Raw genomic sequence first — 27,316 nt, forward strand, 5'->3', positions numbered from 1 at the left:
TGAATGCCAAGTGTTGATGAAGCTTAGGGGACTAGGTAGGAATGGATAAATGGAATAATAGGGGTTGGATAGGAAAGAAAATGAACTATTGACAAGTAAAGGAGCTCATACAGGTGGTAAAAAAAGGGTACAAACAGAACTCCTGTATTTTCAGTGTGTCTGTGTGAGGAAAAGGAAGCAGCTTGGGCCAGATAAAAGAAATTAATTAAAAGGAAAACTTTGGCTATGCTTTTACTTTTAAGCTTGGATAACCTATCAAACATAATGCTGGTGTTATTAATTAAAGGAAAATCTGTTAATGGTTTGTAGAATCGTGTGATACTGTAATTCTTTAGGAATGTTTGTGAAGTGTCTAATAGATTCACTAAAAGCAATTGGAAAATTTTCAAAATTGCAAGAGTAGCTATCAGCTCTGTGCTTGGGATGCCCCCTGTACACAAGACACCTCTAAATCTCTCCTGATTTCATTGAGGTTGCTCTCATTAGTCACCAGATAAAACTCTTTTCATTGTGTGGTAGTGCCCTTGGACAGCCAATATAACTGTGCATTTGTGGGCAAAAAGATGGCTCCATATGTAGCTCCAAATGAAGGTCAGTAGAGATCAAGCATGTGACAGCTACTTGCAGTTCTGTAAAACTGCCATGGGAAATTTTTAATCATTATGATTAAGATAGGATGAAAAAAAATGAACAAAATCCACCTATACCAAAAATCTTACACCTGCCCTCCAGTCTAGTGTATGCATTCTATAGTCTTACTGTATATTTTGGCACCTTCATTTATATTATTGATGTTGAGATGGGATTCCAACACATCCTGTGTTGGTTTGGAAATCATTAGAACTTGTATCAGCACTTTCAAGAATACCCATGAGTATGCAAAGAACTGAAGTATATATCTGCAATTTAAATAGGTAACATTTTGCTGAGAGAGACTCAGAAAACTTGTTTCCTTAGATAAGCACAGATTGCTGAAGTTTACATACGTGTTTTTGTGCATGCTCTTTGATGAATTCTTGTATGGCTGATTTTGAAAGTAAGTATGGTTCTCTCTCTTTGCCTCGTGAAACTGATTTTATGAAATCTGGGTTTTCCTTCTCTGTCATCTTGAATTTACCCAATTTTAGGAATACAGTAAAAGCTGTAGTGTGGGTAGGGTTATTTGATGAGTTCCAACACTGATTTATTAAAAATACAATGGTTTTGAAACCTGTTCTAGAGTTTTTTGCTATAAGCAGGCATTAAATTTTTATACAGATTTTTTTCCCTTTTGGCCCCAATACAGAGGTCTCATGTAAACCAAGCAGAATGCTTCCTGTTGTTTTCCGATAAAAAGTGCACTTCCATTCATTGTTTCCATGCAATTTCCTATCTTTTCTATGGTAAAGAGGGGTAAATCTGAGACAATTTATGGGCTACCTCTAGGGAAAATAGGCTTTTACAATATGAAGTTTGAATGTTTTTGGGAATAATGAACAAGGAATGTTAGAAATAGTTTGTGTTTAATTTCTTCCTCTTCACACAATCACTTCACTGAAGACAACTTCATCCATTAACAGTGATGAAAATTGAATGCTAAATTTTCTTCTTCTGTTAAGGCACAATGTTTCTTTGCGTTTTAGGTACTGCTTGTTATCTGAAATAATTTTGTATGCTTTACAGTCTTGATAAAAGTTTGTGATTCAAGTTAGTAATTTCTAAAATACAGCCATGCCTGGTGGGCAGGGAAACCCTCAGTCTAACACTGGCCAATGTTTAAAAAAGAATGGGTGCTTCATGGGACAGAAGATCTGTGCGAGAGGATCATCTGTGTTTGATTTTTAGGCTAATTGTGTGAAATGGGTTTTTTTAATACTACTTGAGGATAACAAAGGGAAAAAGTCAACAAGCCTTTTTGAAACATTGGTGGACCACTTTATTTTCAGTTCTTTGATATGGAAACCAGAAATTGTGTTTTCTGGATGTGTTTAAATGAAAGTCAATGCATACATGCTGTTCTGTTTGTGAGGATTGAAAAGATGCTTTTATGTTAGTGAAAATGTTTTCCAAATACTGGCTTGGGAGAAAGAATGAGAAGAGAGAGTAAGAGCATATGTGGATGAGTTTGCACATTCAGGCATGGAAAAATACTAGAGAGGAGTTCCTGTAAGCAGTGTTTTGCTGCAAACCTCAAGAGAAGGTACGGCTCTGACAGTACTTCTGGTCAGAAAGAAGTACCACAGAGGTTACATAAAATGTAGCTCTGTGGTAGAGTACATCTGCTTTTGAAAGACTTCTTTGTTTTCCAGGTGCAGATGTTTGTTTTCTAAGATTATGCCTTATGGGTAGCAACGTCTTGAGATTGTGTTCAGCGGATGTTAAACCAAACAGTTTTTTCATTCATTGCTGTTTCTGTTTAATCAGCTTAATATGTGTATAAACAAGACACCTGGATTTTCTTTTGCTAGACAAGATACCTAATTGGTTGACATTGCCTATGTTTGCCTTGCTTGCTTAGATATTGAAACAGAGTTTTGCTGTATAACAAATGAATATAACTTTAAAATTTGCAATTTTTCATGAAGTGGGTAGTTTAGGTTTAAATCATAATTTTTAAGTAGCAGTACTTTACTACAGCAGTTGAGTTTTATTTGATAGTTAACCTTTCCAATTAAACTTGCATTGGTTTTATGTCTGTATCAGGATATAAGATCAATAGAAGCTATTTTTCAAAAAGTGAAGGAAGCAATTTCTGCTTTAAAAATGTAATTTGAATATTTTCCTACATGGAAAAAACTGTGAGGTCCATGCAGGTAACACTTGAAATTAGATCATCTCTGCTAAACAGGGATAAACCTTGTGCTTTTACCAGTGGCTGGGAGCCATGGGAGTGGATGTTTTGCAACACATTCACCAGAGAGGCATAAAAAATTATTTTGCTTAGACGAAGAAGCCAGCAGCAGGAGTTTGTACCAAGCATAACAGCAACCTAAAAAGGTATGGGGCATGTCATTTGAATGATTCCCAGTAGATTTAGGGTAGATTTTACTGTGAATTACAGAAATGTCTTGAAAAACTGCAGAAAATAGAAGATCAAAAGACATGGCAGATTAAGTGTAATCTAATGTGTTGAAATGTCTGAACAGTTTGGTCCATACATGGAATAAATCTGGGCAGAGTTGATAATAGTGGAATGGGAATTAACTGGGGGATAATGGTTAGGGATAGACAGCACATGGAGCAAGGGTCTAATTGCATGTAGCATTAACACCAGATGTCAGTGTGAAGGTGAAGAATGGGTTAATGCATAGTTCCAGAGAATTTTCTTTTCTTCCTTGAAGAAAAGGGAAGGATGCAGGGATGGTGTCCTGGAGTTGCTGGAGGTCAGGGAGCTTGGTGCACTGGAATGGGAAACTTCTGCTGAGTTTTTGCAAAAGCACATATTTTTAGTTAGTACAGCTTGTATGTTTTAACTCCTTTTACAACCAAATCTTGCCACCTGTACTGGATGTTTCTTCAGGATATATTTTTTCTCTTCTCAGTAGAAGTTTTATAGCTTATTCAATTCAAATAAATATCTGTGGAGTTTGGTATCTTGGGTGTTTTGGTTGGTTGGATTGGTTTGTTTTTTCAAAATAGCCAAAATTAGTACATGTTCATGAATCTTCTCCCTGCAATGTTAAACCTCTCTGCCTTCCCCAATGATGATTCAGTCAAAAGTAGCCCTACCATGAAAAATATGCACTAGATATGACAGTAAAAGAGCTCCCTGAAAATTAAGGACCTGAAGGGGAATGTGTAGATTTATACAGATACAAAATGCTTTAGACAGTTATCTTCTGTAGTTTTCCACCAGTATGAAGGTCTGATATTCTCTACCTTGCACCTTTCTTATGGTGGTCACACTTATTCAGAGAGGAAAATCATGTAATCTAGGAGCAGTCTTGGACAGCCCATCTCCTTGTGGTTGCTGATCATCATGGAGGTGTTTCTCCTATTCATGAGCAGCGATACTGAGATTTCCTCTATGCTGTTGTCCCCTGACACAAAGCCATGTAATATTTTCTACCATCTGATCTTTTTTTATCTCTCAAGGCTGCTTGCCAGAATGAACTAGTCCTGAGCACTGATGTCTTACTCAAGTGCTTGCTTAGGAGTGTGAAACTGGTTTTTTATGGTCATCTGTACTAAAAAATGCTCTTCATATTAGTAGTGGAGGTTGTCCATTATCCTCTATATTCAAATTATTAGAAATTTGGCTTTCCAGGTGGTCTTCTGTGAAGGGGTGTGCTGGAAGGAATTTAGTATTTACTGTTAGAGAGACACTCATACTGAATAAGTAGTAATGACTAACACTTTCTCTGGGAGTGATCTGTGTCACTTCTCTCTGTAAATTCTTACTTGACTCAACTGTTTTGTATATTTTTTGGTATAAATGCTTCCTTCAGTGAGAAACCCTTTATGAGAAGAGGTTTATGTAGGTAGTAACAATTGCTCCATGTAGAACAGTGGCCCTTTGCCCATGAACTTGTATCTTTAGAAATGAGTGATGAAGATCATGGGAAGAAGCTAGTGCTGAGTCTTGCTCAGGTGTTCTGTGAAGCTTTTTAGTTCAAGAGAAGATGATTTCCCCTCTCTGATGTCACTCAAAAGTAGGTTTGTTTCTGCCATCATTGTCACTAAGAGATTTAAGAGAATGCCCTTAAATTAACCTACTCTAGAAGAATTTTTGTGAAAGTTTGTCATTTTGATGTGTCCAAATCTCTGCATTAGTGCCTTTTATGCCTTTCAGCATAAAGTGATGAATTCTAGCAAGATCTGCAGTAATTTATATTACTTTGTACCTGACAACATAGAGATACCTTGTGTTCCTCAAGTCTGGATTCTGATTTTTTGTTTTTATATATAATAATGAGATTAATGTCATTCTCTTATTCAACAATCAATTACAGTAAACCTGTCCTTCTTCTGAGGAGTGTTCTATCCCACTGGTGTGGATTGTGCCCTCTTCTGTGGCATATGGGAGCCATGCTAATGTGCTGTGGAGCCCCCAGCACAGATTCATGCAATTTACGGGAGCTGCTTGCGCTTTTCAGCTGACAACACTGCAGAAATCACCATGGAAATACAACAGAAAGTACATTACCCTTTACTATTTGAATAAAATCAATCACAGTTATGAGTTGATCTTGGGTTGTTGTGTTATCCCCCTTAGTCTTACTCCCATTTCTGCTGCCTTCTTATAGCAGAACACATGTTACTCATTAGTAGCAAGGATGACATGGGAAAGAAGAATGTTGAAGTTTTATTGAATATGTTCCAGATGGATACAGCTACACAGTATCAAACAAGGTTGGGTCTGCACTGATTTCCTTTAAAATACTAATTGGAAGTGAAAGATAATTTAATACTCAACAAATCTCTAGAATTCTGAATTCACTAAACATTTGCAATAAACATTATATTGTAAAATATATACCTAATAATTGGTTCTTACAAATCTACCTAACCTGCTTTCTGTCCTCTAAAGGCATTAAGCAACTAAAATTTGATTGGGGTAGGAGCCAGGATTTGCTAACAAGATTAAGTGCTTACATGCTCCAAAGTTAAACAAAAGCCCAAGGATGGCTGTGTGTGCGCACTTAAATTCTCAGCAGAGAAGGCACTAAAGGCTTGTGACCACACTAGGATGGCTAAACTGGAAGATATCTTTGACCTCCTAAGTGCTTTGGTGGGGATGGAGACACAGGAGAATATCTGTACGTATTTAGAGCTGATAAGGCAATCTTAATGTGTTAATTGGATGTTGATAATAATGAATTTTGGTAGGATGTTGGTGTCACTGATGCAGGTGAGGTTGGCAGGAACAGGGTGTGAGGCTGGAATGGGAAACTGGCAAAGCCTCATCCTGGGGTTTGTTGAGGGCAGAGCAACAGTAATGCCCAGGTAGGATAAGGCTGTGGTTTCATGTTGCCTTTCAAATATAAGTAGGTAGTGTGGAGATGATAAACCATCAGATTAGTAGTGTTCTAAGGAGGACTTTGGGGCTTTTTTCAGAGTGGTAAATAAGCATTTTTTAGGATTTAAACTACATAGAGGAAGAAGCTGGCTTTCTGGTCAGAGAAAAGTGGCAGAAAGGAAGGAAGATTAATATGAAAGATCTGTGAGGGAGCCAAAAGTTGTTAATTTGGATAGAGGAGAGCTCTTACAGCTCCCACTGGAGTGACAGTGCCTTGTAGCAGCATCCACCTTTGAGTGGGGCAGATCTGCAGGTGCAGTAAGGAGAGCTGGAAAGAAATGTGGTTCATGAATGTTGAGAAAATAGCTCCAGCATTGCTGTGGTGCACACAGTGTAAGAATAGACTAAAGTACAACATAAATGCAGAGGAAGTGGCAGAAGGAGCTCCCTTGTGCCATTTACAGGCTGAGCATTCAGTGGACTTTGTGATCCAGAAATAAGTTTTCCTTTCACTTGGTGCTGCCTCCAGGCATACCGCTGTAAGTGGGCATGGCACTACACCCAGGTTAGTGGTTGGGCAGATATGTGAACATCAGTGCATGAGGACTGTGGTTGGATACTGCTGTGAAGAGAAACAGTGATTGGGAGAGTCTTGAGTTGCTGGGAAGGGCAGTGCGGATCCAGGACATACCTACTCAGGCACCTGTGTGAAACTTGAAAAATGTGACAGCTGGAATAACTTCTTAGTTATCCCCACGACATGCCTTGTGTGGTTTGATTGCAGTGGAGCATCCTCCAGCTACTCCAGTCGTTGGCTCGAATTTCTGCAGCTATATCCCTTTCTCTTATGAGGCTGGTCTGAAAGCAGTTCTATCAAAGACAGTAATTCCCTCAAAACACTGGTTTCTTGGACTGAGTGGCTTAGAGCAGCTCTGTGCACCCCTTTCCTCCAAAGAGAGCTGACTGAGGGGACATGCCCCAGGCTGCTGGAGTGTGCAGGCAAAGGCTGAGCAGCTGCACCGCTGCAACAGTGGACCTACAGCAGTATGCTGTGCTCAGGACTGGCACAGCACATGGGCTCGCTGCCAGCAGGGTGATGGGATTTCTGCTGGAGATCCGGCCCCCGCCCAGCCAGGGTGGAATGCAGACAGAACGGGCATGCCTCGTTCTGCCCGTCCCTGTGCAGATAAACTCAGCTGCACACGGTTATCCAGGATGTGAACTTCTGCTCCCTCCGGGACTGTTTCCATCTTGCATGTTGAACAGAACAGAGGGATTTCTTAATGTGCATTTGAGATGCCAGCAAAGCAGGCAGTTACAGCCTGAACTAAACAGTCACAATCATCTTCCCCTTGTAGGGTGTGGAGAAAGTCCAGATGTCTTCTACTCCAGTGTATTAAATTTGTTCAGAGTAAATACCAGATGAAGGCTGGAGGGGAGGAGTCATAGATGTCCTGCATGGGAATAGGTGTTCACAAGGAAATCACAAGGAAGGTATTTGCTCTTTCTCCTGAAACTTTGCTAAGTAAAGTGTACATTTTTGTCAGCAATTCCATTTCTGGTTTGGTTCAGTCTTGCACCTTGTTCTTTGTGTGTGTGTGTTACGACTGAAACTTCTTAACCACCAACTCCATTCTGACTGACAAGAAACAATTCAATGAACAAGTGCTCCTTTCCTAGCCCAAGAAATGTTTGTGGAGTTTAGAGAAATGTTTTGTGCAGGTTGTATGACATAGTGTGCTGTAGGACTTACACATCAGTGGCTGGGTTAATAGATGAATAGGTTCTCTGATGCGCTCTTGCACATCAGGAAAATGGGGCCTGTCTACTGGTTGTGTTACTGTTACAAATTCTAAATATTTCTTCAACTGTTAAAAAGGGCAACTTTTTAATGGATTTTTTTTTTTCTTAAATTTTGAGTATCATTGCTTGGACTGGTTGCATTTTCTATGTGTATTCTTTAAAAGGAGTTTAAAAAAACCCAGAAAACCTCAAGTCCTCCAAGCTGGTGGTCAGTGCTACTGCCAAGCTCCTCATTCAGAGAGAAGAAAGTTTGTTTATCCTCTGTACCCCAAGCACAGGCATGCGTAATTTATGCCTTGAGCATTGCTTTTGCAAATATTCCTGCTCTGTGGGAGCTCATAGGATATGCACTATGCACTGGTGGCTTTCAGGAACAGCCCCTTTGTGGCCCAAGGCACTGCAGAAATCTCCCTGTGCTCAAGGGCTTTGCTTTTTCCAGTCTGATTTAAGACAGATTCTGACTTTTAAGTAAATGGCCAACCACAAACTGTATTTTCAAAGAACCATGGTTTTAACCAGCAAAGTGTAGGTCAGTGCTAATATAATTCGATGTAAGTGTGTGCACCGGTGTCAGATCATCTCCAGTGCTACAATAGCTGGCTTTAGACTTGACAAAACCAGATAGAGCTCCTCCATTTAATCAGTTGATGATTTTATTTTGAACTTCTTTCAAAGGAAGGATTTTACTTCAATTGCAGATGTACACAATCTGGAAAAAAAAATATGCTTCTACCTTGTATTTCTCTTTTATGCCTGGCAGCCTCTGAACTGACTGGTTTATGTGAGTCTAATTCTTATCTGAGTGACTTTGGTGCAAATTAGGGGTTAAATCAATTACGTTCTCCTGTGACCTTCTGCATCAAAAACATACATGTATCTGTTACTGTCAGGGTGGGCTTGAGCCATTTTGGAAAAGCAGGGCTGCTTTTCATAAATATTTGTCTTGATGTAGTTTCCTGGGATATAGTTTAAATGTAAACTGCTCAGTATGCTTCAGCTTTTGTGCTATCTTGCTCTATCATATCACACGGTCTCACATACTATATAAGAGTATGGCACTACATCATGCTGTGGTGATTATTTGAAAGGGTGTACACTCTGTTTTGGACTAGATAACTGTTATCAGTGCAGATAATTGCTGTCAGACACAAAATAGACTCAGTAAACAAACATTTCATTTTATCATGTGACAGATGCCTGCTGTTTTGTACAATGTATTTGAATGATGTTCACTATAAATCAGCACTGCTTCAAAAGCAATAAATTGAACTTGCCCAAATCCTTCCTGACATAATTACCTTTCTGGTAGATACTAACTTTCCATTGCTATATACACATGATTGCATTTAGAGTGTTTGCAGATAAGTGTTTGACATAAACATCTAAGACAATCCAATTCCCGTGACCGCCATCACTGGTGGTTTTTTTTGTTTGTTTGTTTTTTTGGGGGGCATTTTTGGGGTGGTTGGTTTTGGTTAAGGTTTTTTTTTTTGGTTTGGTTTTGGTTTTTATTTTTGAGGTTTTTTTGATGTTTTGGGGTTTTTTTACTTTTTTTTTTTCTCTCCGTTTTCCTCCCGGGTAAAAAAAATAATACCTTCAATTTTGGAATTCATACTTGAAAATTTGGACTTTCAGAGAGAAATGAACCAATGAATTGGCATATTCAGGACAACTTAGGAGGGCAGTGAGAATAAAAGTCTTAATTTTGTGGAGAGTGAACACAAAGCTCTTGCTTGTGTTCCTGTGTATTTTCAGAACAAATTTATATTTGACAAATATAAATGATGTATTGCTTTTTTTTCTCCTAATGATGTGTGTCTTTGTCTTTCTCTGCAGGTCCTGTGCCCCAGAGGGATTGTGTCTTATCGCCCGTTAACAATTCGCACCCAGTCCATGCCTTGTTGGAAAGCTTTACAGTCTTATCCGGCTGTGCAAGCCGGGGCACGACGAGCCTGCCCCAAGAGGTGCACATCCTCAATCTCAGAAACCCCAAGGAGGGTCTTGGCCATCATGAAAGAGAGGTAAAGGGGAAATTACTTTTTCTCCAGATCCCTGGGGATAAGTATGTCTGCAAATGGGTTTATTATACATTAATTTGCTGCATAAAGTTATTTCTGAATTGCCACCAAAGTACCACAAAGAACCATGTACAGTTTGCACGGAGACTGTCCACTATGCTTTGCATGTCATATGAATAAACTGCTTCCATACCTAGCCACCCTCTTCATTATCTTTCACAACCACAAAGGTTATACTTAAAAAAGGTAGGGGGTGGGCAAAGGAAATAAGAAACAGATTTGGATCTCAAACAGACCTTTGCAGAATTGCTTGTCTTCAAAGGCAGATCATTTACCTAAATGTGTTGTAAATTAACATGAATACCTTTGGATCCCTGCCATGACCCCTATAAACAAATACTGAAGTTCAGATTCTTTAATAGAGCCTTAATGCTTCACTGAGGGGGGACTGCTGTATAGAAAGCAAGTGTTGCTGACTATGGTAGTCTTATTTATTATCTTATTATATTATCTTATTGCTTATTTATGTGTGCTGCACTTGGAGGGACTGGCAAAAACTTCAGCTATTATTTAGAATTTAGCTATTTATTTAGAATAAAACTTTTGATGTAAAATTGTGCTGTATTGTTGTTTACTCTCAAAACACATCAAAACAGAGTGCCAAAGTGCGAAGAAAACATTGCATGCCATAACAGATGAGCCTTTTAGTTCATATTCTTACAATATTACACACACAAATGCTTAGTACTGTGTCTTGTGAGAGCAATGTGTGTGTACACAGAGAGTTTGTAATGAGAGAACAAAGATGATGAGCTAACAGGGAGAAGCTTAGGAAAAGAGGGTCTAAATCAGTGCTGAAAGAACTTTCAAGTGGCAACTTTTATAATGATTAAAATAAAGGTAGATTCTCTTGGCCAGAACCAGTCTTTCCACTGACTTCAGTATCGGCCTTGTTGTGTTTGTGGTGACTTCAGCTCAGGGTGTATTGTATCCATGAAACTTCAGCTGTTGTGTTAATTTTCAGTATACATACAGTCTTAAATGTCTAGTTTATGATGAGAAAAATTATTTACAGTTTTTTCAGTAGATATCTCATTGTCTTTCATAAATCAAAATTGTCAGATCTTTTACTGTCATGAGATAAATAGAAAAATTATACTTTTTTGGTGGGACTATGAATGAGGAACAGATATTTTTATATTTGGAGGGGGGTAGTGGCGGTGCAGGGGTTTGTTTTGGGATTTTGTTTTGTTTTGGTGTTTTTAAAGCCTTTCTCAGTATAAATGCACTCTGAATGACTGAAAAAAATGTAGGTACGATCAGTTCTCTGGAATGAAGACCAAATTGTAGGGCTTTTTGGTTTTCTGTGGATTTTGTGGTTGTTGCTGGGGGGGTGGGGTTGGTTGGTTTGTTGGTTTGGTTTTTTGAGCATAGTTTCCAAAGAGAATTAAATAGCTCTATGTGATTCTGCTGTAGATTTTTCAATGCTTCTCTCACCTCCCATGAAACTTTAAATCCATTGCTAAGTCATAAGCAAATTTGGTATGAGTAAATCTCACAAGGTAACCACAAATTTTATGGAAAGCAGGCAGAAGAGTGCCTGCATTATGGGGATGTGGTACTGGGGGAACATGTAACTTCTTGGTTACTGAAGGGTGCCCAGGGCTGGGATGAAACAAGCTGCAGCTGGAGCTTGTAGGTCCCGAGAGAGCAGCATGACTCAAGTACCGAGTGCACATTTGCACAAGCCCAAATTTCCTTCTGGGCCTCTGCCAGTGCCGCTGGCGCTGCTTGCGCGATGCGGCGCTTTGCGCAATGGTGTGCGCACGGCGTGAGCGAGTCACGCGTGCATGGGGATGCAGGCTGGACCCCACTGTCTGATCAGTGTGACACAACAACAGAATTAAATAATTGGCTTTGAGAGGAATACATTTCTTTTGATAGAAATTATTTCTTTGAGAGAAACACATGCTGGTTAGCAGCAAGAGGCTGCTTATGCCTCGTCTACCATCTTCTGTGCTTATGTTAAGAAGGCAGTTTGCCCTAAGCTGTCTTGCCTGTGCGCCTTGGTATACTGAAGTGTAGGGCACGGAATAGATTTCAGCATTTGGAGCCTTTAGCCTCCTTCTCCTGTTTCCTGAGCAATTTCCAGTCACAGCCCTTGGAGATGGCTGCTCTAAAAATGTACAGGAAGCTGGAGCAAGGGTTGCTGGCAACAGTGTTGGGCAAAAGAGTGTAAACAACTTGGAAAGATCAGATTTTACTTATAGGATCAGACTCAGAGAACAAAGCGGAGCAAATGTTATCTTTTCCACTATTGTAGAAACCAACTCCAAGTGGCCCTTTGTCTAAAAGTAGAATGTACCCATCACCTTAAGTTGCGTGAGCTTGATTTACAGCTGAGGTATTTCCTGTTGCCTGTAAATTCTGATAGCAAAGGCAGAGATCTGTTTGTCATGTAGTATTTCCAGTAGACTCCAGAATAAAACTAGTGGTTTTGTTTGACAGCACATTACTTAGATTTAGCAACATGTTTAAAATAAATCACGTATTTGTTCAGAGGTTGGCTGAAGTTCTGATAATATGGAATGCAAGATCTAAAAATCTCTAAGTGAAGGCTTGCTTTGGGGGAGGAGGTCGGGTTATTTTGTTTTTAACCTGCACTGTGCTAGAATGCTGCTAAATTACACATTCCTTACTTGCTGGGAGGAGTGTAAACTTCCCCTAGCAAATTCCTTGGAGAGTTCATGCATTAAACATACTTGTACAGTTATCATGGTTCTCATAAATATGCAACATATGTGTATGCATTAATTTAACTCGCTTTGACACTCATGTAGAATATAGAGACAACAAGCATTTTGAAATTTAAACATAGGAGGGGTGGCTGATGAGGGGGAGGGCATGGCTTCTGTAACACAGGCAGGCTTTTCAGTAAAGGTTAGTAAGATTCGGGTGCTTTTCCTTCCCAATAAACTGGGAAAAAGAAGACAACAGACAGACTGGAAATGTATAGGATTATGTATTCTGAGAAGTGTTTGTAAAACTGAATCAGTAGTTTACCACTTCTGTGTTAAAGCAGAATTCTGGTAAATGTAAGATCATATCATGAAATGCTGTTATCACATTTATGATCTTCAAGGAATTTGTTTATGTTTTACTTCATTAATCCCACTGGGGTGAAATCTTGTATGTTGAGACTAGAAATATCTTCTTTCTTCAAGTAAGAACCCCCAAAGTTCCAATCTTTTTCAAGTATTTCTTAGAAATGTCTTTTATCACAATTCATATTTGGCCATGCTTTATCATAGGAAATAGAATACGGGTGCATGTAATAGCCTCAAGTGTTTATATTGAACTTGGCAAGAAAAATGCAAGCCTTTTTTGTTTGTTTTATTTGATCAAATATTCCTGGGGAAGTGAGTGCGTGTGTGCATTTCTGTACTGATCTGGGTCGCAGCTGAATGCCAGGAACTACTGAACTCTTACAATAACTTTCTCTTTGGCTTTAGGTATCTTCACTGCTTCAGTTTCTCAGTTTTTAGAAAGGAGATAGTTGCTTCCTCATTGAACTGTTTGTTCTGGGGAAGAGTTATTGTTTGCAGAGTCACTTGGAAACTCTAGAAATTTGCACCAGAAAAATGTGTATAGAAGAGCATAAAAGTTATTTTAAGATAGAAGTTGCTCTAGGTATATTATCAAGTCCTAAATTAATGGAGGATCTTTTCTTATGCCTGTTGGTTGGATTTTCCTGTGCTGCTTCAAGCACACAGTCGCAATTGAAATAGTTAAAGGGAGAGAGGAGGGGCATATAAAATTAATCTCATGTGAATACTTAGGATTGAATACATATGAATACATGGAATCAGAGTTCCTGGCAATGGATTCACTATTGTTTTCATTGACATCCTCATCCTCAAAGACTTTAAGATATTAGGCCTGATACAGATGTTTAACATGTGGTAGATTAAATGAAGGCAGGAAAACTAAGGACTTGTCTTTATTTTTATAATATTGAGTAACACCACTGAGGCTGTAATAATTTGATGGACCTTTTTCCCCTGCTGTTGAATCAGTGTTACTTGGTAAAAAGTTAATAATAACAACTTAAAAAATTCCCTTTGAGAGTAAACATGATATTAAAATGACTGTTAGCTCCTGGAACGGGCTAATTATAATAGGCTGATCCTGAATTCAGGATAATTTTTCTGTGCCACAGTGTTTTTGATTTTTTTTGAACTTTGAAGATCTGGGCGATAAAGGTGTTGAAAACCTAGTTCATTCTGCCTATTATGCTACATATTTACTGTATTTCCCAGTGTGTTTGTTTCAACTGTTTTCAGAAGTTTAATACTACAACAGCCTTACCCAAGGCTATGTCAGGGAAAAATGTTTTGTTTAATGCTCAGGCATCCAGAGATCCAGGAACAGCCTTGAGATTCAGCTCAGATAAAGGGGCCACTTTCTGGGCGTATTTAAAACATGCTGACCTGCAGCACCAGAGCCATGGTCAGAGGGGGCCTGGAGGTCATGTGCTGACAGCAAGCAGGAAGGGAATTCAAGGTTTGTTACTTGACAGCTGGAGTTTGTGAGGATTTTGTTACCTATTCATTTGTTTGAATAGGTATACAGTGCTGCATGTGGGTATATTTAGTATTTCTGGTAGGTCAAAGGCCTTTACTTTGAAGAAAAATAGTTGCTGCTTTAGAAGAAAAAGCTTTGAGAGATAAAACAAAGCACTGTGCCTCTGCCAAGGTACAGACCAAATCTGAACTTCGCATGGGTATTTTCCTTTTCTTGCCTTTACTTTCTGACCACCTTAGCTTAGCAGCAGTAGTGGATCTCTAGCTAGAGCAGCAGACTTGCATGTTTCAATGCAAGTACGTTCAGGCATTTTGAACCTTCAGCCTCTTCAGCTGGCCAGCTCTCCTGTTATGCTAAGCCCATCAAGGTCAACTCAATCATAACTTCTTGTTCCTTGATGATGTGTGGTTCATGAAGTTGTGCAGAGACAATATAATCAGTCACACTGGGTATACAGAATAACAATGGAAAATTAGTTTGGCCACCTGCAAGCCTCTTTGTCAAATTTGAGGTTGACTACTGCTTTTTATTGTAAACATTTTGCATGGTGTTTTGTGAGAGAAGGGTGCCACCTAGAAGGATTGAGATTGGGAAGTCCAGATGAATTCCTGCTTCCACCAGTGCTCTGTACCAGTGAGGTCTCAGAGTCAAGCTGTGAGTGATGCTGTGGTAAATGTACTCCAGGAACACCCTATATTTGTTGCTTGGAAAGCAGGAGTTCCTCATCACATGCATCTTTGTTCCTGGGTAATTTCTAAAGCTTGCCCACAACTTGTGGTAGCTCCACTGGCTCACCAGGGTGGTTTCGCAGGCTGCCCCCTTTATGCACAGCCATGCCCAAGAGCCCAGCTGGAGTACTGGACTGAATCAGTAAAAAAGTACATGATAGACCTTATAAAGCCTTAAGAATAGCAGCAGCATGTGCCATAGAAATTGTAGTCATTCAGTGCCTGTCTCAGATAACTCTGTATCTGCTGAAAACTGCAACTCCCGTGCAGCTGATACATTAAAATGATGCTGATGTCTTAATTACCTTCATGATGAACATGGCATTGCCGTATCTTTAAGAAGTAGAGTTTGCTTGTTGTCTGAAAATGCTCTTTTCCCTCATCTCTTGGTTAGCTCTTTGAGGCATTCATGCTTGCATAGAATCCCACTTGTTAAAATGTGGTTTTTTATCTTGTTTGTCTTCACTGCAGTCTTTGCACGTTGTTTTTAGCCAGTTCAGGATTTGTTGGTCATTGGATTTGGCAGTCCTTTCAAGTTCTGCCCACCAGAGCTGCCAGAGGAAGTCCTGTGTTGGCCAGAGGAGCCTGTTTGTACAGAGCCCTGTGTCCTGCAGGAGCGTGGCTTGACGCGTGTCTGCCCTTAAAGAGGCAGCAGTGACATCTCATGACTTGGAAAGTGCTGTGCAAACCCTTGGTATTTTCCGTTTTTAGAAATGGGACTGTTTGCTGTGTGCAGAAAGTGAGCCCTGTTCTCAGCTGAGAGAGCTGTGTGGAGCGGTGTCTGAAGCCATGCCAAGGCCTACCACAGAATGCTAACGGGTTCAGAAGGAAAAATGTCAGTATGAGTTTTATGACTCCACACAGTTTTTGGTTTTGCTGACTGCTCCTTAAAGTGTTGTGTTGGAAGCTGTAAACTGGACTCTTTGTTTTCCTCTGAGACAAGATGCTGCAGGTACTGATGTGCTCTTGCAGGGCTGTAGAGAGCAAGAGTGGTGCTGCTGCTGTTTGCTGGATGGACTCTTCCTGTCTCTCTATGGCATGTGTGTGTAAGCACACTGTGCACATGGGCTCACATTGTTTCACATGTTTCTTTCAGGCAGATGTGTCTTGATTTTTGGTCATAGACTTGTGATTTGTATTCCAGTTTCCTCAAAGCTTCTGACATGTCTTCTTTATAACTTACTGCTTTGTCTACAATTACTTTCTCTAAGAAAAGATAATTAAGGAAGTGATGACATTTCCAGGAGTCCATTTATATCACAAACCCCATGGTCAGGTTCCTGTCTAGCTTTGAGCTCATGCATTTGTGTGAGAGATGTTTGAGCAACATTTGTCACAAGTGGTCATATTTATGTTGTTCACTAGAGTGTCTGAATCAAAAGCTGGAATTAATCAAGCCATTCTTCTTCAGCCTCCCAGTGCGGGGGAAAGTTTCCAAAATAAATTGCGTGGAGTTTGCCATGCCTGACAGCCATGCTCCTGTATCAGCTGAAAAAGTAAAACCATGCTGTGGAAGACAGAGGAACAACAAATGTTTTAATTGGTTGGGTGTTTTTATGTTGATCTTGCTTTTAATAACACTTCGATAACACTTAAGTTTGCATTTCTCTAGAAGAGTCTTTTATTTTCCCTGTGAAACATAAGCAGAGTATTTACACAGTAGGAAAACTTGTTATTTAAAGGAGAAGATGCAAAAATAGCACCACCATGAGGTACAACTATCTGAAACTTAAATTGCTTGAAACATTTGAAGGAAATATAGCTAATTCATAGCTGATAGTGTCTCTTTAACAATTGCTGTGGCAATTTATAATAAAGAAATGTTTTTATTATGATTGGACATCATGTCAAATGTAATAAACATGGTGGTGGCAGTAGTTAGTGTGTCTAGATGAAAATCAGTATTTGGTCACGACTCAAATGCCTTCGAGAGGGAAGAGTATTAAGAACTGTCACCATTCTGGCGACAGCCAACATTTTCTTACACTGAAGACTGTTTGAGGTCTGGCTCACTCTTCCATCATCTCTCAAGGAAGTGCAGTGTTCATGTCTCCTGCATGGACATGGTGTGCTAGTGTGTGTGAATGTGTACATGGGGGTCTGAGGCCTCTTGGGAAAGGTGACTCTGAATGACATTGGTTTTGCAGAGAAATACAGGATCTTGCTTGTAGGTGTTTCCTCAGTGCAGGCAACTGGAACATCCCATCTTACCTTCACTTATTGGGTTTCTGGTGATACCTGCAGTGAAGTAAATTGAACAGTGAAGATGTACCTGGAGGCTGCACAGAAAAATACTGCATGCAGGGAGCAGCAGTTAGTTCTTACTTACCTACCTGGAAAGCAAGCCAGTATTTTCTTCAGTAAATCTCCTTTCAAGCAAGAATCAGTGAGACAGTGCAGATATGATGTGTATAAAATGGCATCATTGTGCAAGAAGATACTTGATAGCATCATAAATTTCTCCTGGAGGTTTTTGTCAGATTTTATGGTATTGGTTCTGCAATTATATAGAGATAGGAGTAGCCTTACTTAGTCGACTAGGCCTGTTTAAATAGAAAATCTGGTACCTTTGGGGTTTTGGTGGGGTTTTTTTCCTGTGTAGTATCATAAATCATTATTTTAAATATTCCTCAAATTCTGCATTTTTTTGTACAGAGATTAAAAGTTCTGATTATGTTTAAGTTTGAAAATAAGAAAAAAATTGGGAAGATTGAAGACCCACCCCAGGGGAGTAGAGAGACAGTAGATTGGTAACAATTACTTATAATCTTCTGAAAGCCGTTTCCTTTGTATTTAATTTCTAATACTGTTTGTAAGCATATGTAGTACAGACATGCATTTGCACCAGCTCTTACTTGGGCTGGTGCGTTACTCACAGTAAAGTAAACAAAACTGTTTCCTAAATCTGGAGCTGCTGCTAAGCTTTCTGTTTTTTATGAGTCATGCACACATGCTGTTCCTTACCCTGGCTTGGAAAGCAAAAATTTGATTTTGCATGTCCAGTAAAGATGTGAATGCTTCATTTTACACTTTATATGTGACAGTGCCTCTTTAAAAGACACCTGTAGAATGATCCAGTCACCTGGATCTATCTGTGGTCTAGCTGCAAATCCTGAGCACCAGATTTGTTTTTGTATGTGGAGGCTTTCAAATGGCATAACCTTTTTCCATGCAGTCTTTCTGTCATCTTTTATTGTTTATTTGTAGAATTTACTGCTTTCTGAAGCCCTATTATTTTATCCTCTTCCCCTTCCACACCTGCAGCTTTTGAAACAATGGAAAGCATGATGTTAAAGATCATTAAGGATGATTAAGGATTTACCCTGAGATCTGGAAATTCTGTACTCAGATTCCAGTTTTGTTGTGATGTTCTTTAGACACTGTGCTGCGTTACATCTGCACGGTGTTTTGCAGTTGAGATGAACCTGCTGTGTCAACTCTGCCCTTGGACCTGGTGGAGATGAGATAGTGCTGATGCTGTCTCTGAATACACAGCATTCAGTACTAATATCATATTGAACCTGGACTAACAAGGCCTGTTGAGAGGCAAGATATATCAATACTTTAGTGATACATTAGTGCAGCTCTGTCATTTCTGGCTGGGTGGCTAGCACCCCTCTGTCTAACTTATTGAAAATACAGGCAGTAGAAACTTGTGTTTACTCAAAATTGCCTGTGTAGATCTGTTTAGAAGGCCCCAAATGCATTTAAGAAAAATAGTCCTGGCAGAAATTTGTCATATGTCTTTTATCTCTCAGATTAAGAAGCTTTTCCTTTGGGACAGGAGCTGCTTTTTAGAATGTACTCATATATCTTCTGACATAGTTAACCCCCTCCACACCCGTTTTTTGTTTTCAGGGCATTGGGTACCCTGTTGCACAACTACCTGGTAATACTTTGGGGGTGGGAAGGCAAATTAAAATTTGCAGCTCAGGCAATGCACTAAAGAAAAACCTAGATCTGCAATATATGCACACATAAGTGTGGAATGGAAAATCATCTGGAAGTTTGTTTCATTTCTGTATGAGGCTTCTTTCTAAATCATTACAGTAAAACTTAGTATGATGATACCATTTTTTGAATAGGCTGCTAGCCGCAGCAGAGGAGATGCTGTACTTGTGGTGTACAGGGACAGATCCTCTGCCCTTAAACAGATCTAAAGCCAACAATGAATTTTTCTACAAAGTGTATAAAAGGAAGACTATCCCCTCAGGATTCATTATATGCCATGTGAGTGGTATTGACATCTACTGATTTATGCAAAGCTGGGTGGAGAATTGTGTTTTTAGGACTAGAGTGCTGGGAAGCCTGGCTGATCTGCAGAAGGCCAGATGACACAAATGGTTTCACTTAATTCTTTGGGAGCCTGAGTGTCTCGTTCAGATCACAGATAGAATGGGCAAAGGGGTCCCAGCTTTGTAGTGATGGGCATCAGTTTTCCATTGGCTGAACCGTGGGGCTGGTCACTGTGGGCAGACTTTGCTCCGCAGGTGACCAAAGTGGGGATTATCGTGTGAAAGTTACATGCAAAGCTGAGCAGAACTGCTTGTGCTGAGACTGTTTTCTTTGCTGCAGACAGAAGTTTTTGAAAAATCTCCTTTTTTTTCAGGAGAATTCTGGTTCTCAAAGCTATGTAATGCACAACACATTCAGCGAAAACGGAATTGAAATATATATGCACAGGGCAAGCTGGATTTTGTATAATTCAGGTAAATGAAGCTGACGTAGGCAGTGTGCGTATGATATCTACATGAAATTTATCAGTAAACTGTTTGGGTTGTAGTTTCAAGATGATTTCACAGAACTGCCTCAGTATGACTTATGGTAATACAGTTATTGGCCTTTGTGGTCTGTCCTTACACAAACCCTGAAGTTTTCTTACTCTTATTATTCTTGCACTGTGAAAGTAATATCCCTTTCTATTGCATATAGGACTTAAATAACTGTCCTGCATATTTGTCAAGTAATTATATCAGGAATAGCTTTTATTACCTAGGTATTTGCATAAATTATTAGCATTTGGCTGCTTCAGCTTAGAATAATAATTTAGGAACACCAGAAATTAATTTGCTATGTTTTTGCCTGCAAATAAATTATTTGATTAAGCTGTGGGTAGAAATAGTCCAACATTTTCATGAACTTAGAAGGTCTCTTTTGTAATGTCTCCTTGTGTTAGAATTTTCTGACGCCATGTGAGCTGTGGTGCTTTCTGAACAGGCACTGAATTTCCAGTAAAACCTTACCAGCACGGTTACCTACTCTTACACTTTTAAGGAGAAAGTATCACTGGTGCAGGAACCCACCAGTTATGAATCAGACACTGGCAACTCTCCTGCCAAGAACAGAGCAGTATGTTTAATGTCATACAGCATACCATTGTACTCATCTGGCACATGATGTCCTTGATAATGTTAAAGTACTGAATTTTACTTGTAATTTGCTTTTTTAAAGTCTGATGTGTGGAGCAGCTGAATTACAAATCCACATGAGATCTAAATGTGCTGCAGTTCCATCCTATTACACAGACCTTCAGTTTGGTCATTTAATATTGGGGCAAGAAATGTACCGGGGCTTACACTGCAGGGAGAGCTACAGGTAATTTTTGAGTATGCTGCAAGCCCTTAGGTTTTTATTCTAAAGGGCTCTCTCTCATCTGTCTGTTGGATACAACAACAAAGTCAGTATATGGGCAGGTCAGTTTTCTGTAGCTGGTTCTGACACCTGAGATCTTCATTGAAGACAATGTGTTGCTCTGCCTGGAGCAGGTGCCAAACTCAAGGGTGATGCTTCATCCCTGCAAAGGTGACAGAAACTTTGTTTAGTTCTTGTCTTGAACACATGTTTTGGGGCTGTCATCTAGTGGCTGGGGTCAGTTGGTCTGTTCAGCCTAGGGAGGAGGAGACTCAGGGGAGACCTCACCACATTCTACAACTTCCTCATGAGGGGAAGAGGAGGGGCAGGCACTGACCTCTTCTCTGTGATGTCCAGTGACAGGAGTCAACAGAATGGCCTGAAATTGTGTCAGGGGAGACTTAGGTTGGATATTAGGAAAAGGTTCTTCACCCAGAGAGTGGCTGGGCACTGGAACAGCTCCCCAGGGATGTGGTCACAGTCTTAAGTGTGACAGAGGTCAAGAAGCATTTGGACAATGCTGTCAGGCACAGGATGTGACTCTTGGGGATGGTGCTGTGCTGGGCCAGGAGTTGGACTTGATAATCATTGAGGGTCCCTTCCAACTCAGCTTCTTGTGTGATTCTCTGATTTTTCCTCTGAATTGTTAATAATGGGAACATCACGCATAATTCAAAATCATTTGCTAGTGGATGTTGGCATATTCATGTGCTGTAGGACTTGATTTTTAAGCTCTTTTTGTCTAACATAGCACACCCTGACCTTCAGCCCCTATTGCAGGACAAGCAGGGGTGAAGTGAAAAGGAGTTTTCAAACACCTTTTGGTCAAAGGTTTTTGGGAGTACTTCTTAATGAAGAGAATGCAGTGAGCCACAGATCATAGTTTGGCAGTCCTTATCAACTTTCCTGTTTTCTTGTCTTCTTTTTTATGGAGCCTAGTTTTCCAGTCTGGGTGGTAGACTGTAACGGTCAAGAGATTGTGCAATAGTATTCTCTCTTTGATGGAGTAACGTAAGGGGTCACATCAGTCTCTGGTTTAATGCCAGCAGCTTCAGTGGAATTATGCCAGGGGTGAATCTTTCCCATGATTTTTAGAACTGAGCTATAACTGCTGTTTAGTCAGTCTGATTCTCTAGTACTGTGTGGGCGAGAAGGTCCAAGCAATGCCAATCTATTTGTAATCATGTATTTAGGGTAAAATAAGCAAAGGGTTGATTTTAAAATTGGAGTGTTACATGACCCTTGGGAATAAACTTCAGTCCCCCATGCACCTCGGTAGATGCTACCTGGGACTCAGATCCATTCCCTAAGGATTGAGTTGTCCTTTGTCCTGGAAGTAACAAAAGGTCTTTCCCTCCCTTGTGCCTCATCCATTGCAGCTCCCTCCCTGCTCTCCCCCAAGGTCCCTGCCTCAGCAGCATCCATGAGTGTTGATCTGGCTGAGAGAAGGTGGCATGGTGTGTCCCTGGCAAGGGTTGCAAAGGTGTCACAGTGTTGGTTTCTGTGGGAGAAAAATAACTGTTTGTGGGTATGAGCGCTTGCTTTTAGTACTGCTGCAGTTTCCTTGGAGTTAGTGTTCTTTTTGATACTGTTTTGAAGATCTTCTGTCTGATTGCTGGGGTGAGTTTTCAAAAATTGATGCTTGCTCTCTCTGAACAGAGTCTGCATTGGAGAACCTTCCCAGAAGATATTCAGTAGGTGCTTTTATGCTTTTATGAACAAGGTTATACAACAGTTAGATTTAAGAGTGCAAATATGTAACCCTGAAAGCAAAGTTACATTCAAGCAGTAACACCATGTGAACATATTTTCAATTTCTTGGAAAAATCAGCAAACTCTCTCTCTCAGAAACTGTTGGCTCTGGAAGGCTGGGTATTGTGATCTACTATAGCTGGCTTCATATCAAATCTGTAACACAATATTCAGTGAGCATAGCAAAAATATGAGGGGGAGGAAAAAAACAGTATTCCATTTTGAATGACAATCTCTGTCTAAAGAGTATGCTTTTTCTTGACTTTTATTTAAAAAGAAAAGTATTCTTCCTAAAGTACTTAAACACTTCTGAAAAGTGGTGCAGTACCAGTTCCCACCAGTTGAGGTGGATTAATGGATTAATCCTTAACTGAATTCTATTATGGCCAATGTACCAACATCATATTTTCTCAAGTGAATTTCAGTAGAAATTCCAAATCTCCTATATTGACAGACACGAGTGAACTTTAAAAATAAGTTTCTTCATATTAATTTCTTTGACTTGCAATACCAGAATAAACTATGTTCTGTAAATATTGTCATAACAAAAAGAGTGAGAACACTTAGAGCAGAGATAGATATAAATTTTCAGATTTCAGCTCTAAATTTTGCCTGCTTTGAATTAGTTAATTTAATCTTTGCAGCAGAGTAATGAGTTAAGATGTCATAAATCTGTCTTTAATGCATCACTTGTAAGTCAGAAAATGTACTTAAGTGGTCTGAGAGTTAAAATTCTTTTTTTCTTCTTTTTGGAGACCAGCTGTCCAAGCCTAGTCAGTGTAATTTAATACAATACCGCGTATTTTGTCCTGGTTTATTAGCACAGATTTGTACTGGCTGTTTTGGAAAATGTGCTATGAATTTATCTAAAGGTCTTCATGCCGGAATAGTTAATTCAACCTTACAAATCCTTGGCACTTAACTTTCATCTTTTTAGAACAAAACACAGAGCCTGTGATTTGATGCCTTGAAGTCAGCAAAACAAAATGGTACTTTAACAGCAGCATTTACTTTGATCAGTTTTCAGCATTTGTGTCCTTGCCTTTCACATAGTACAAATTGCTTTACCAGAGTAGTGGGGCAGGAGCCCGTAGACTGTTTTTGTAGTTGGTTTCTGTGGTGATACTCAGCCTTCCATGAAACTGATCTCTGGGGACAGAAGAACCTCGCTGCTGCTGGAGGCCTTAAAGGAACTGTGTGCAGAATGTGCAGACAGCAGTGACCAGCAGGTCCGTGCAGACGCAGCTGGCCCAGCAGTGCCAGCGGAGCTGGGATGGGCGTTGTGCCTGTGAATGGAAAAAGGCATTCTAGCAAATAGCACAGGACCACTGGGCTTCACATCCCAGCTGTACTTCGATGCTTTTTAAAGAGGAATGTGTAGGTTTTGTTCTAGGGTTTTCAGAGTAGCTTTAATCTGTAATTTTCAGCTATGACCAAATTTTTGTATTCCTCACAAGTTAGTCATGTATTATTTGGAGGAGTGTGTGCCAAAGGGGGCCAGACACGAGTCTGAAGAGGAGCTTCCTCTGACAAACAGCTGCCGAAGTTGAGCCTTGCTGAGAGGACCATTGCTGACACATATGCCCAGAAGGTCTGGCCTAGCTATTGATTACACAATGAAAAGGCTGGCTGTGCAACAGCTTTGTGATCAAATGAGCTCTTCACTGGGAGTGAGGAATGTGTTGGACTACATTGACTTATTTTCCTGTACTGTTGTGCTGCTGTCTGCTTGGATAATATGCTGTCTCTTAATATGTTTTTAAAATAATATGGGCAAAGTAATAGCAGCTGCTTTTTAAATGGACTAGGTGACCTAAAAATGCCCAAGTCAGTTTAATTATTCTGGTTTCATTTTCTTATGGTATTGTTTGACCAAAGTGATCACATTGCTGCTTGAGATGCAGAAGACTTTGACTGAGGTAACTGTTGTTGAGAAGTACAAAATGTGTGTATTTTATAAGCTTCTTTGAAAATCTAGGAATAGATGGAGAATGTCCCTTTTTGGATCACAGATTTATTTTTTTTTTAAATAAAGCTCTGATGGGAGTTTCAGAAAAAAAGGTAGTAATTTTACCACAGAGTTCAGTGAGTTCAGAGTTTCATACTGTGTCTTTGAAACACTCTTTAGAGTACTGAACACACAGGATTGTTTTCTGATGGAGTTTCTGGGCAAGGCTTTACATAAATATTTAGTAATATGGATTTTGTCAGTGAAAATACAAAAAGAAAGGGAAAATTTATAGTCATCTCTTGTTCTATTAATTAGAAACATTTTATTTTTTGGTGGTTTAAAGCAATCCAGTATCTTTCTGTCAATTTGTGTCATGTTTTGAAGACGCTATGAACTGTAGACACATGAGAAAGGATGTGACTTGAATAGCTCTTGAGCTAAGATGAGACAGAAGGGTGTCCAGGGCAGGGGGATCACTTGGGACTCAGCTAATGTATGGTATAACTAGAGCCACAGTGGGTGCAGAAATGACATTTTGTTGAGATTGCTGTAGGGAGAGTGGGGATGAAGATCTCCCTCTGTGGTGCTGTTGATGGAGAGAGCCATGCCAGAAATTATCAAAGGGACAAGTCAGTAGGAGCACAGCTGTGGCAGCAGAAAGCTTAGCAAGGCAGAGCTAAAGAGAGCACTGGTGTCATGCTGGAGGTGCTGGTGCAGCTGAAGTGTGAACTTGTCCTTGTGTCAATGTCATAACTTTTAGCACCTTCGAGTCCTATTAAGTCTTTGAATCTCTGAAGCAGGAGTGGGAAAAGGCATTTGAGTGCCTCTGATGCATAGTCAAAGTCCAGGATTTCACTTGGACTCTGCAGTTAAAACCAGCCTCCCTCACTTAAACACCTCTCTGGTGAGCTGTTCTGACCATGCCTAGTGTACCTGGGCTGAAATTTCCATGTGATGCCCACTCATTGTAGTTATGCAACGTAAAAAACCCAAATGCTTGGCAGCAGGTTTTTGGCGTAAAGACCTTGAGTGCTGGTAACTCTCCAGCAGCTTGCTTGAAAAATATTCTAAGAACCAGAAGAAAGTCTCTCATAATAGATACCACTGCTGTGTATCAAGTACTGACAGTGATGTTGGAGCAACTGTAAATATAGGGGGAGAAACAGTTATGCTCTGAGGAGTGTTAATTTTGTCCAACTTCTCAGTGGGAACAGCCACATTCAGACTTGGCTGCCCAGCAGGTAGGTTCCTCAGCAGTGCTAGCTCTGAAGCAGAGACTGGTTATGAAAAAGATGATGACCAAGATGGTCGTGAGCAGTTTTTTGTGGAGCTCTGGATTGGTTTTTTCCCAGTCTGTAAAACCAAGTTGGTTCTTGGCTCAAGACTCAGTTTTTTCCCAAGTGCTCTGTTATGCAAACGAGTGTAGTGACAGGGAATATGTATGCTAAGGAATACAGCGATGGAGGCTGCTGCAGAAGCACGGTCCCATTAACTATATTCTTTCTCACATTTAGGACTAGGCACATGAGTTTTGCATTATGTGTTTTGTTGCTTAGTCATAAGCATCACTGAGGAGTGCAGTAATGCAAAATTACCTTTATTTGGAAAATTTTCTTAGAAGCATTTCATTTGGTTATGAAAAAAGTTGATTTGGTGTTGAAGTCCTGTAGCTTTTCCCAAGAATCTACACTTTTCAGGCAGAAATGTAGGCAAATTCCATTATATGGTATAACTTACCCTATCATTTTGGCCAAAGGCATGGATAGATACATCACTACTTCTGCATACAGCTCAAACTTTGTTGATTATTTCCATGCATGTATGGAAATAATAATGTATGTGTGTATTATATACATCTTTAATTGTCAAAGCTGAGGGAATAGCAATTACAAAGTCTAATAGTAGATCCAGTTGCAAAGAGTCTCTGATTTTCTCACTAAGGTAGTATGATTACTCTACGTGCTCTCATGTGACTAAAACAACAGGAATAAATCTTCATGAAGTCTAAAACATCTGTCTTGTTTGATAGATGTTGGCTTTGAACAAATTTGTCTGAGATCAGTTGAAACAGAGGTACTTCTCCATTTCCTTATCACCCAAGGGACTTGGCCTAGCTGTTTCTGAGATGAAGTTTTCAGAGTGTGTGATATGTATTGTATCATTCCTGCTTTTAATAAATAACAGAAGTTTTAAATAGTAAAAAAAAAAATTAAGTTTCTAATAAGAGCCATATATTTTACATTGGATTGACATTCTGACAAAAACACAGCCAGGGTGCAAGCCTAAGCTGAGTGCTCCTGTTGGCCAGTGCAAGAGAATTGTTACTGGTTTTTTTAGCACACAAACTATATTATAAGTAATTCCATCAATATCTAGGATCAAACAAAATCAGTTATTATTTGGCATGGAAATATGTTGGATGTACTTTATGCCATTTGAAGCTGAAAAAAAATCATAATAAAATTTGAACTCATATTTGTGAGATCAGAACTTCAAAAGATATAACTGAACTACTTCACTAAACTGAGATTACAGTATTTTTATTGTTTTGTAAGAAAACATAAGCCCAGAACAAGGTAATTACATTTAATAGTTTAAAGAGCTTATTGTTAATTAGTGATGATTACTGAAAAGCCGCAAGAATTAATGAAAGCTTTTTAATGGTTGTGAATTTAATAGGGGTTCTAAACACCTTTTCCTTTTTACTTTCACCTCTCCATTTCTAGACAGAACAACAAAGCAGGAGTCTTGTAAAATGAATAATTTCTCTCTTATTTTCAGGTAACAGAACTACTTTGGCTCTATAGCTGATAGAACAAAGCAGTTTCTGTAGCTAGAGCGGGGCTGCTTCGTACTTCAGGTCTTCATCCACCCATCAGAATTGAGAGCACTACCACCCCGCAGTTTGCTA

General features: G+C 39.6%; 1 protein-coding gene across 2 annotated transcripts in view; it reads left to right on the forward strand.

The window, feature by feature from the left end:
• TGFBR3 (transforming growth factor beta receptor 3) overlaps window positions 1–27,316 on the forward strand; it is a 115,276-nt gene that overhangs the window by 35,665 nt on the left and 52,295 nt on the right. For both annotated transcript variants that reach the window (XM_015636573.2, XM_015636572.2), the window contains exon 3: window positions 9,578–9,762. In XM_015636573.2, coding sequence (XP_015492059.1) covers window positions 9,578–9,762 — 185 coding nt within the window. The remainder of the gene's footprint in view (window positions 1–9,577; window positions 9,763–27,316) is intronic.

This window comes from Parus major, chromosome 8 (genome assembly GCF_001522545.3).
Source record: "Parus major isolate Abel chromosome 8, Parus_major1.1, whole genome shotgun sequence".
NCBI classification, from domain to species: domain Eukaryota; kingdom Metazoa; phylum Chordata; class Aves; order Passeriformes; family Paridae; genus Parus; species Parus major.